We start from the raw sequence: 13,115 nt of genomic DNA on the forward strand, positions 1-13,115 counted from the left end.
CAGTGAAATGTAATATAAGCCAGACATAACTTCTTAGAATTGAGTTTTAATTTAATTATGCAGATATAAGTAATCTATGGCAAAATGCAATATTGTTTCAGATATCTTTAAAGCATATTGTAAACCAGAACAAAATCATCTGTGGCAAACCCTTAGGGAACTCCAGCAGTCATGACTCTGTTCCCTAATTACACACAGCAGTAAGTATGTGCGTAGATATTTTATTCTTGTCTCAGATCAGGTCAATTTAATTGCTAAAGTTATATTCCTATTTTATTCTTCTTCTGCTTTATCATTCTTCCATTGTTCTTTCTTATTCTAGTATGCTAGTTTTCTTACTAGCTTTCTTTAAAATCTCTATTGACCTCATAAACTATTTCATGCATCTGTACAGTGGAGCAAGTAAAAGAGATAAGGATTTTAGAGAAAATCATAAGTGAGAGCACAGGTAGAAAGTTCATTACCTTGCTTTTTCGGGAAACACCCCTCTTTATTTCTGCAGAGTATGCTATATAAAAATACATACTACAGTTTCTCAGATTACATTGTAACAGAAAAACAAGCATAATATAAGGCACCCACTTCCTCCTCCAAAATGATCTATTCTTAAATGAATTGTTCTTAGTATCACATTTCCACATACATGACCCTAATATTATGAAAGCATGGATATTCAGTCTGCTATTACAGACACTCTTTACATGCTTTATGAAACACCAGCAAATGTGGTCATCTGAGGAAAAGAACTACATGAGTAGACGAGATATACAACTAAAAAGTAGTTTCTGAGAAAGTAGTATTGTGAAAGCCATTAAACTGAATCAAATCTCATCTGCCCCTAGCTCAAAACAGAAAGTGAAATAATTCAAGATATAATGTTTCCCCTTCTAGCCTTCCTTCTACCTTTTGCCTGTAGCAAAACAGGCAAAAAAGCAACACAGACTTTTCAAGCTCCATCACAGACATTTTTTTTCTACAGTAATTATCCTCCATCTTTCAGTAAATGTTTCATGATACTGTGAAACAAAATTGAAATCAGCCCAGTGGAAATGTGAGAAGGAAAGAAGGTCAACCTGAAACAAAAGGTGATAAATAAAGTGACTGACTTTGCAGACCAGATTACTCTGTTCAGTGCAAGAGTGAATGTCCTTCTCTGGAGTATTTAAAATGCTAGGAATTAGACAGTAGTGGAAATGTGATGATGGACTTCAAAAGAAGATTAAAAAAAAAATAACAACAACAACAAAAAAAAAAACACCAAAAAAACCTCAGAAGAAATTTTATTAAACATCACTAAATTGTTATCTTATTAAATATCATTAACTCACTGAGCAATATATATGTGTGTGTATTAAATAAAGCTCCTTAGATATAATTCAAAACAGATACAAAACATGGATATTAAAATAACTCATGATTTTCTTCAGATAAAAAGAGTGGCTTTACATGGCTCATTTTCCGATACTGAAGAGAAAATTCTTCTGTTATGTCTTTTGTTAAGACTATTCCTTATTAAAAATAAGCATAGTCGAAATTAGTGACTGAAATGAGACATAACATTATGCTCAACAGGCAACTTATTGTTATACAGCAATATACATGTAATTTAAAACAAATTTACTCAAACTAGAAGTAACAAAGTATGTTGAAGCACAGTCGTGTTGTTTCAAAAACATTATGCTGCATGCACCTACCCAGAGCTCAGATTTTTATGAGTACTTCAATATATTTCATTTTTATTCATGTCATGAGAAACCTGGAATGGACAATACTTATAGGGAATAATTATTTAGGTGAATGTAACAAAGATTCTCATAACAGCGTAAGCTCTGAGACTCTGCTTAGTGACCTGTGCCCTGTCAGCGTAAAACAAAACCAAAATATAATATTTTCTCATGTTTTTGCTAGAAAATGAACCATTTTTAATACTGTAACCAAAATTGGATGGGACAACTGTTTCCTGGAACAAATATCAAGTACAAATGCATACAATTTACATTCTGTTTAGTTAACTTTTTGTTTTTAGTCTTTAGTAACCACAAATCAAATCATCCTAACCACAGGACCTATTTTCTGTGTCTGTTATAATAAAGTCTGAATATAAACTAGCTATTGTGTAGCAAATTCACTGGTTGTATTTTTAAGTATTCATTAAACTCTAAAGTGCAATTAACATTTCTAGGTCATGTTTCCAGTGTTCATTTAATATGCTACCCAGTGGCATGTTTTCTCTTTCATCTCTTGTTCTTAACATAGACAAAATATGCGCCCCATCTGGAGCACAGCAATCCAGTTACTTACATCTAACACAATACTGTTGGAAGATACATATATATATAAAATATGTCATAGTGTTTTGATGAAAAACAGTTCTATAGTCTTGTCCCTACTAATTTTAGTCAAGTAAAATACTGACTAGATTTAGTAGGTGCTTCTAGTAGACAGATAAATAACTACAACCTGGCTAGCCACTCACAAATGAAGGTAAGCTGTTCAGGTACACACATATAGATGGCATTGTAGGCAGTAAGCACCACACAAGATGAAGATGAGAAATTAGTAGAAAGTTGTAATTTAAGTAAATTTTAAAAACTAATTTAAGTAATTGTAAAAAACGAGCACACCAAAAATGTAAGCAAGGACCGGCAATAAACCAGGAAAAGCTATGTTCCTTTAACTATATATTCCTTTAATAGGGAGAATTTCCCCAATTACTCACAGAGAATATCAATATCAAAGAGTAATAAAATTCTTTAAATTACATTGAAACTTTCCTAAATACGAGGTCTGTATGACAAAACAAACAAACAACAACAACAAAAACATAAAGCTGTGCAGAAATATTTTTTATATTATTCCCTTGAAATGAACATAATTATTAAATATGCAGAGATAGAAATTTTGACAAGGCTGTAACTTACATAGGTTTAACAATCAGTTTAATCACAGCATTTCTCAGATACTTAGGGAAAAAAAAAATAGGAAAATCTAAGCCCGGGGGAGCAAAAGCCAGCAAGGGACATTAGAGGAAATGTCCATAGGTCAGATATGCTAATATGGGTAAGTTGATGTATAAGGAAAGAGAGTTGAACAGCTTAAGTGATAAATTATACAGAAAAGATTTAAGTAAAATTAAATGCTTTTTTTGCCTTGTCTTCAGAGTTCATATCATGTGCTACATATGTAGTCTGATATGTGTGAGAACCCTTCTTTGTTTTTGGGCTCAAAGCTTGCTTCCTGAGGTATTTCTCATGATAAGACACTCACTGATTTATAGAGGAAGCAAGTGATGGGTGCTACCATGTGATAACATCACTTTGTGGATATCTGCAAGCACCTTCCTCCAGAGCTGTTTGCCTCCAAAACAGAGTGCTCAGGAAGTGCTGGTAGAAGATCTGTCCTGTGACGAAATAGCCTCATCTCGGTATGGGAAAATTAGGGAATGATACCATTGTGTCTTGTGAAAGGATGCAGGTGGACATCCCTGCTCTCTCTTATCTGCTGGCATGGCCCAGAAGATGGGAACAAAGGAGTTTCTGCTGAGATTCCAGAGCCAGAAGTTGCCATTCCAAAGAGAGCTGACTCAACCACTTTGGATTCGAGCTGTCACTTCAAAGAAAGCTGACTCGACCACTTTGGACTTATAAGTTGGTACTACCACTGGAAATTGTCACTGTGGTCACCATCATCGTCAACAGAACAACGTGTGACTACCCATCACCCCTGAATATCAGCGACTGAACTACAAACCACTCTGGATCCATGGTGGTGATTCTCTCCCTCTTGCTTCCTACAAAGACTCCTTGCTTCTATTTCTTATCTTTACTATTGTCTGCCTGCCCTTCTCCATCACCCTACATCATAATAGTGTTTGTCCTTCCTTTCCCCATCTTTCTGATTAAGATTTGTAATAAACTGGTCAGACCAACATTTGAACTGTTGTTTCTTAATCTCATGCCGGGTATACCTATATGAAAGAACCTATTCTCCCTCCAATAAATTGGAGCAAGACAACATGATAGCAGTTAAGGGAACAACAAACCATGAATTCCTGAGAAAGTCAGGACCATACTCAAATCTATGATATCAGAGAGGATTAACCATAAGGTGACTGCCATTATGAAGCCAGTCTATTCTCACTGGTTCAGAAGTTCCCGATGTCTGGAAAAAACGTTAGGACTACACTCATGTTCAAATAAATAAAATCTACGAAGTTTTCAGAATTATATATACTTGAAAAGACTTGTACCAGTATCTTCCACCAACAGAAGACATGAATTACCTTGGTAAACAAAATGGAATCCCCTTGCTGATGCTCCACTCTTAGCACTGAATCGCAAAAGAATTTGATTAGATGTTGCCAAAGGCAATGTCTCTCCTATAAAGGGAAACAAAAGAAATTAGGCAAAATAGAAACAAATTGTAAGTCTTTACTATGTAAACAAATACACTGTTAAAATACAGTTTATATTTTCCTTTTCTTTTAAAGAAAATGTTAGTCAGAATGCATAAAATGAAATTTACTATTGAAGGTTTAAAAATTGATCAGATTAAAAAGACTTTATCATTCACTAACAAACTTTCTGACATTTATTGCAACTCTTGGAAGTAGATCTCCAAACTATTTTTTCTGCAGTCTGTCACTACAATTAGGAGATAAAATCATTAGAGAAAGTTTTGGTCAAATTTTTCTGTGACTGACAACTTACTTCATTTTCCAAAACACATTAAACAATGAAAAGGATTTTAAAGGTGTAACAACAGATCCTTATGTGATGTCTATCATTTAAAAGCTAAAACTAACAAGAGAGAGAATGAATTTATGACACTTTGTACAGTTGCTTCTAGGGCCACATATTACATTACAGTACTAATTTTTTAAAATCATTTCAAATTTCACATGTTGAATTGACAACTAATAATGATGTTTAATATTCTTTGTTTTTTTCCTTCTCTATGTGCCTCTAGTCATGATAAATGCTCACTAATGAAGCACTACATAAATAATTGAATTACTTTTACACTGTTGAGATGCCATTACAAATGACAAATGTTTTTATTTGTGTTGGGTTATATCAACACCAATTCTGAGATACTGAAATGAACGACAATTTAGTAAATATATCTCAGAGAGTTGTCTAAATAAGACTGATGATTCTTTTATATTATTGCAGCTCTACTGATTTCAGTTAACAGAATCCAATCCTAAACCAATGTAAATCACATGTCACAATAAATAAGTACAAATCACAAGTTTAAACTCCCTTCAATTATTTTCACATGTCTGCTGTGGATATATACATTAATTTTTACTTTTTAAAAATATGTATAATGCAGTAAAATTGGGTGCCTAAATGAGATATCTCAAATTTTAAAATTTATAAGTAAATGTATTTTGCTGTTGAAATATTACCAATAAATACATAAATTTGAAAATAAATAGCAAGATTCACTACATGAAAAGGATGAGCTGAATTTTTCAAATAATAAAATGTTTCCTATAAATTGAATATATACATTCCTTTAACTATATATTCATTTAAAAGGGAGAATTTTCCTAATTACTCACAGAGAATATCAGGAAGCAATGAAAATCTTAAAATCATATAGAAACTCTCCTTAACACTAGATCTGTATGACAAAAAAAATTTCATAGAATCGTAGAATCACAAGGTTGGAAAGAACCTACAAGATCATCCAGTCCAACCGTCCCCCCATAATCAGTGCTACAACAAGCCACTAAACCATTTATTGTAGCTCCTCAAACTACTTACAGCTCTGCAGAAATATTTTTATATTATCCCCTCGAAATGAACATCATCATTAAATACATAGAGACAGAAATTTTGGCCATGCTGAAATCTGTGTAAGTTCAATTATCATTTCATAAGGTCAAAATTTTGCTATAGTTACCTAAACAGAACAGGTACTCCTTTTTGTCTAAGTGCATGTTTGAGTTCAGATAATTGTATTCTGTGAATTTGTGTTTAAATTAGACATTTGGAAAACGTCGATGTTTGGGATCAGAGAAGATAACTGTACCATGGAATCGGGCCTCTTACAGAAAGATCAGAAAATTTCATTCAATTATTTCTCCAGCCATCCTAGTGATCAATTCTTGCCTAAAACATATGTTTCAGATGAATGTCATGTTCCGAAGTTTTAGACAGTTCATCCAATTCCCTTGAGATCTTCTTCTAGTGACTTTATTATTATAATCCCAAACAAAATTCAGAATGTTCTCATAAATTCTTTCTTCCAGAAAAAACTGTGCAAGAATCATGTGTTCTTTTCCTTATTTCTTACCTGAGTGGGATCCAGACAGTGAACTAAGAAGTCTAGCTTGAGAGTTATCTCCATCAAATAATTCTGCCACATCATTCAGAGCTGTTTGGAAATAGGCAAATTGTCCAAACACAACTGTATTAAAAAATAAAGAAGAGAGTGAGAAAGAGAGAGATCATAAGAGAAGATTTATTTAAAAAACCCAAATGTAATTGAATATTATTGCTTGTCTTAGTTATCACTGGATTCCTCCATGAACTTTTTCCAAGTTTCAGGAAAGGTGAAAAGCTTAATTTATTATGTATCGTTATAAAATGTTGCTTTAAACTTCAGTGGTCTGAATCTAATATGCTCTTCAGTATTTTATATATTTTATAAATCCAAACCCTAAAACATTCTTCCCAAAAGCGTACTTTCCAGTCAAAAGAAAGTCTTATTCCTTATGGCATAACTACCTATATAAAATATAATAATAATAATAATAATAAAATAATCAAAAAAGGATTATATTTTTAACAACCTTATTAACAATCTTAGCAATTATTCGTAAGCATCTACTGTCACACAGTATTAGTTGCTTAACCAGCATTAGTATGAGGAAGATGGTTTAAACATTGAATTGGCTGTTTTTGTATCTTTTTGTTAATACTCATTTTATTAAAACAAACATGAAAACTGACCAAGTAATAAAAACAATAATGCATTACTGTTCTTGACATATTGCTACATTCAATTTGATGCAATTTTTAGTGCATTAAAAAATAAATCAAGTAATCTAGATAACCCGATTACACTATCCAAAATTTTTTATTAGTAAATACCAAATGGTTGTAAATATTAGTGAATATCAAATTAATTCAAGTATCAGACAGCAATACAAACATGAAGTCATTAACTAGTAAAATGAAACCAATAAGAATATTTAATCACAACAGCTATCCATACTTTCTTGATGAAAGAGGAACCTGCCTTAAAGTTACTCCTAATCCATATTCTCTTTAAAAAAAAAAAAAAAATAATAATAATAAAAAAAAGTCACAGAACTTTGATGCAGCACTTATGTATCATTTTATGTACAGCTTGTATCAGACAGTACTTTCTAACCATTTTGTTAAGTTTAAAATGTGGTTTTTTTTTTGTTGTTTTTTTTTTTTTTTTTTTTTTTTTTTCTTAGATCATGTTTTCCAATCTCCTAATTTTCAAAAGCAGGGCTAACTTAGAAGTTAGGTCAGAATTGTTGAAGCCTTTTGCTGATAAAGCTTTGAAAACTGACAAAACTTGAGAATCCTAATCTTATTCAAACTACTGTACTTTAATCACTACCATGGTGAAGAATGTTTTCTTTATGTCCAGTTGGAATTTGCTGTGCTCAGCTTGTGACTATTACTACTTGTTCTTTTACTTCTGGAATTGAGTGTCCTCCTTCACTTAGAACACACGATCAAGAATTTTAGTCAAGAACATTGTACAAGCAAGTCTGTGATAAGATAAATTTGTCACTAAGTAAAGTTCTAATAACATTTCCTTTTGATCACTGTCCCAAGAATTTAATAATTCTAAATGACTGAATTGAACCCTCTAGTGTATTCCAACATCTTTCTGGTTATTTTGTCACATCCTATACAATTCTAAAAAGGAAAAAGAATTGCACTCCTGTAAAAGAACTACGAAATAACACTTTCTGACTTTCTGTGATTTGCTTAGTAGATCTAAAACACTTCAAGGCCACTGCCATGACAAACAAATAAAAAACAGGTCTGTCTACCTACCCATAAGAAAGTTTTTGTGACAAACTCATTTTTGATAAACTTGTTATTGTGAACTCACTTGTTTACAACATCATATCAGTGCATCTGCAAACATAGCAGGCAAAAAAGAATGCCTGAGAGAATTCTGTATTTTTATTTATTTATTTATTTTTCTGTATGCATTTTGCTTGTTTGAAACCTTTACCTCAGGACAAGCACTCACACCCCCTCCCATCCCTTCTCTGATTCTAGAGGGCCAATGCTAGAACTCCTCAAGATGGATCTCTTTTCTCTGTCTCTCATACTTTCTTTTGCTCTCTTCCTCTTTTTCCTCTCAACCTTTTACTCATTTCAATTGGTAGCCATCGCTCTGGAGACTGCTGCTGAGCACTTTCCTCACAACCCACTGAATGGGATGAGACAACTCTATCAAATTTTGCTTTTTTCTTAAAGGAAAGTCAAATTGCAAAGATATTGTTACTCCCATCCCTAAAACATTCGTAAGCAACTTTTATATGATACATGAAGTGGGTTGTTATTTTGTTTGTTTTGATACAACACTAAAATACATTTTTTAAACTACTATTATTTGACATTAGTTATTGCAAGTATCTCCTGTGTAAACTTATTTGAGGCCACTGCCTGCTTAGTTGAAGTCTACTGATTACCCAAGGGAGAAATTAATGTGAAAATTCTAGAATTAATTTTTACATTGAGAACTCTTTATCTTTTTGATAGCCAATCTACCACATATTTCAAATCTAGAGTCACTATTTCACATAAAGGACATCTGAACTCTAGAACAATAATAAGTGATTGCTAAGTCAGTAGAACATATTCTTACCAAATTCTTTAGGTACTGTTATTGAATAATGACAAGTCTGTCCAGCAGTATAATTATGAGGATAACTTGGTGACAGAACCACCCCCTCTGATCCTGTGTACAGGCCTCCACATGGTGCTGGAAAGAAAACAGAAAAAAAAGTTATAAGAATTACATCCATCCCTATATTATATTATATTATATCTATATTAACTTAATCTGAAAATGAAAAAAAAAATTACATTAGAAAGCAACAGCTCAGTGCTTTTTGCTTGTATGTTTCTCTTATAAAGACTGATGTAATAGCTCTTTCCAAGAATATAATTTTTATTAAAATTGCTTTAAAATTGAAATTAAAATGTTCATTTTAAAAAATACTGTAGTAGTTAGCATATGTAAGTGGCATAGTGCAGTTTCCTTGGGTCTCAGATAAATACATGGATATGTTAACAGCATCCTGAAAAGAATGCCACTCTTTGAGAACGTTTAAATTGCCTTGCTTTTTCTAACATGCAGACATATGTTATCTTCAGTTATTTCCTCTCTAAAGCTAAACTGAAGACAAACACTTCACAGACTTTAAATGTTTCTTTCATACATAAGTCTCTTACCTGTTTCCTTAAAAAAACTTAGAGTAAATACTAAGAGATGGAGCTGATTTTTCTCAGTACTTACAATAAAGTCAGCTTGCGTAATATTTCCCGATCGCACAGAACTTGAATCAGGATCCCACAGTTAATTATTTCACGTAACTGGCAACTATCCTTTTGAAATCTTGATTTAAGTACAATTAACATAGCTACTACTACTGTGACTCGTGCTTTCTCTCCCTTTGGTCAGGATTAAAAAGTACACAGCACTTCATAATCATTTTGGTAGTTTTGATTATGATCTAATCTAGACATGTCCAACCTGTGGCCTACAGGCCAAATGCACCTTGGCAACAGGGCCTGGCACCTCCCCCATGCCATCTGCCCCTCACTGCTGCTCTGCCCCGCCAAGCAGACTGGCCCAGCACCAGGAGCACAACAATTGCACACCAGCAGCCAAACATCAGTGCATTAACACTGCCTGGGATGTAACAAGGGCATAGGAAGGGCACAGTGCTGAGCTGACTCAAGTTCTAGAAGTAATTGTGTGCATTTCGATTAATTGGCTAAACAGTCAAAACAGCAAAAAAAATGCAGTCTTGCTTTTCACTTTGACAAAGGAATTTGAGAACATGGTTCAAGACTGCAAAAAGAAAAAAGTCGTCTTTTTTTGGTGTATTTCAGCTCCATTTTTTGGTAAACATAAGTATGTTACCTGGTATTTTCAAACCAAGTGTATAGAGTAGCAATCAGATATTCAATTCAGAAATCTGACTGTGCCTTTTACAAGCACTATTTTATCAGAGAAAAACATTCCACACTTCACAATCGCACCTTATTCATGTCATCATTTTTTGACACTAAGTACATTTGTACTGAAGGCTGAAGCACAGAAGAACATTTCATCAAAAATCTCTGACAAACACTTTGAGAACTCAGAGAACTGCAGCCACTGACATCAAACCCGATACTGATGCATTCGTTTCACAAAAACAAGGCCACATATCCCACTAGTTTTTTTGCTGCTTTTTGTTCAAATAAAAAATAATAAAGATTAAAATATGCTCTCTTACTTATATACCTGAGTTATATATTTTACAAGGGTTGTTCTGAAAGTAATGCCTCCTAGTTTATTATGTTGTCCCCGAAAATCAGAGGTGGTATGGCAATAGAGGTTGAACCTTCCTGGCAATATTCCATCCCATTTGTTGTCATATGACAGGTGCCAGCAGAGGGGCAGTGTGACAGAACCTGACACGGAAGCAAGTAAAGAAAAGGTGTGGAAATTGATTCCTCCATGCAGAAAAAAATGCACCCACTGACATTCATCAGTGCTTGCCAAACATTTATGGAGACCAAACAGTGGCTGTGACTACAGTAAGGCAGTGGGCAGTGCATTTCAGCAGTAGTAATAGCAACAGTGGCTCACCTCCACTGCTGTAGATTTTTAATGAGGGCAGCATGCAGGCTCTTGTTCACTGTTGGTGAAAGCTCAGATTTAAGAGTGATGACTATGTCAAAAAACATTTTGTAACTGAGAATTTGCTCTATCAAATAGTGTTGTTGTGCTCTTTGCATTCAGTTTCCACAGAAATAAAAGAAGGCATTACTTTCAGAATAACCTTTGTATTTGAGGCCCAAGACAGTTCTTCTTCAATAGGCGAGGCCTAGGCAAGCCAAAAGGTTGGACATCCATGATCTAAACCATTACAATGCCTACCTTACATGCAAGACCATGCTCAACCCAGAAAGAAAATCTTTATTTTTTGGGGGTATTTTTTTTCCATATCAGAACATATAGAGAATATAAAAGGGTATATCATCTAATGGTCAAACCAAATTTTTAAACAATCTTGCTTTCAGTACTCATAACAAAACTCTTTTCCATCTTTTCAGTATAATCAATTCAATTTAGTACAGTAATTCTCCCTTCTTTAAGAACATTTCAGAATATTATAACTGCATATGTGATGCTGCATATTTGATATTAATTATTTTTGTAAAGATACAAATAGTAGACTCCTATGTCATACTAATTTAAGTTAAACAATTTGGGCTGCATGTTTTCCAGTTTATAGTTTCACTTAGATATAAGAACATCAGGATATCTGATCATTCACTTCTTAATTTCTGTTTCTTTAGGCATAACAAGCACATTTAAAATAGACATCACAATACCCCAATTGTCACCTTGGAATAAGAATTTTATTCACTGATGCAGAAAGTTGATGTTATGTCTCAGAACTATGTATAACTAATTCATCCTCTTTCCCTTGCTTCAGTATTTACATCATAGAAACAGAGAACAATTCTAAGAAACCAAAAGGAATTGAATATGTGTATTATTTAGTTGTCAAGAAAGTTCAGGATTATTTAATTAGGCTGAAAACCAATGTTAAGTAAAATGTTATGTTTTAGTTATCTATGGTACAATCCTCAAAAAGAGTGCTGTATATTTTGCTAAAATACTGGAAATTTAGGAGATCCTTCTGTCCAAAACAGAACTTCAGTTAAGTGTAAAAACCAAAGGATTCAAATCCATTGAAATCTAAATATATATATTTCCCTTATTTTTTTATCTCTTATATACTATTGTAATAAATTAATAGCAAATTCTTTCATAATAAATAAGATGTTGTTTAGCCTATGAAGTTCTGAAACAGCTTCTGACAAGTTCTTCACTATACCAGGCAAAGCATCATTAGGAATACCTAAAAATCACATATGTAGAAAAACAAAACAAAATAAAACATAACTTGCCTCATCCAGCTGGTGATAAGGGTCTCTAGCTATGGAACACTTCTAAGGAAACAGCCTTCATCCAGGAGATATTCTCCCTTCAGAGGCTAGCCATTAAATGAACCTGAGAAGGGGACAGATCCCTGGATCCACGCCTTCTGTTCAGGAGGGAAGCATGTATAAATTGCATCTGTGCTTCCTGAGCCAGCCATACCCCTTTACCAGGTTCTCAATCATCAGTTCAGGACATGACCTAATGGCTCCCTCACAGATGTTTATTCTGGTTATAAAATTAAGGAAAATAAACGTTGGTATGTAAATGTGATTTTTTAGTAAAAATAAATAAATAAATAAATAAATAAATAAGAAAAGTATACCAATTCAGGAGAGGAATCACAGGTTATTTTTTTGCTCTACATTACAGTTCAGTGTTTTTATTACCATTTCAGAAGAACAGATTAGGGAGTACTTAAACTGGACAAATATAAGTTCATCGGGACTGTTAAGACTGTTCCCACAAGTGCTGAGAAAACTGAATGATGTCACTGGAAGGCCCCTCTCAATTATTTTTGAAATGTCATGAAAATCAGGAAAGGTCTCTGAACACTGAAAAAAGCAAATGTAGTTCTATCTTCAAGAAATGAAAGAAGGACTATCCAGGGAATTCTGTTAGCTTCACCCTCAATCCCTGGGAAAATCATGGCAAGATTAATCTTGTAAATCATTTCCAGACATGTGAAAGACAAGGCAACCAGGGATACTCAGCATGGATTTACAATGGGGAATTCATACTTAACCAACAAAATGTCTTTCTAATGAGAGATGACTAGCTTGGATGAGGGGAAAACAGTGGATGTAGTTTACCTTCAGTAACACTTTGGACACTTTGCCATAACATCCTCATAGACAAGCTGATCAATTAAAAGATAC

At 33.5% G+C, this 13,115-nt stretch overlaps 1 protein-coding gene across 3 annotated transcripts in view; it reads right to left on the reverse strand.

Annotated features, from left to right (window-relative positions):
* CSMD1 (CUB and Sushi multiple domains 1) overlaps window positions 1-13,115 on the reverse strand; it is a 935,567-nt gene that overhangs the window by 125,716 nt on the left and 796,736 nt on the right. For all 3 annotated transcript variants that reach the window (XM_072330835.1, XM_072330834.1, XM_072330833.1), the window contains 3 exons: window positions 8,878-8,994; window positions 6,307-6,420; window positions 4,283-4,378 (listed from right to left, as the gene is read on the reverse strand). In XM_072330835.1, the coding sequence (XP_072186936.1) occupies window positions 4,283-4,378; window positions 6,307-6,420; window positions 8,878-8,994 (327 nt within the window). The remainder of the gene's footprint in view (window positions 1-4,282; window positions 4,379-6,306; window positions 6,421-8,877; window positions 8,995-13,115) is intronic.

This window comes from Excalfactoria chinensis, chromosome 3 (assembly GCF_039878825.1).
Source record: "Excalfactoria chinensis isolate bCotChi1 chromosome 3, bCotChi1.hap2, whole genome shotgun sequence".
Taxonomy (NCBI): Eukaryota; Metazoa; Chordata; class Aves; order Galliformes; family Phasianidae; genus Excalfactoria; species Excalfactoria chinensis.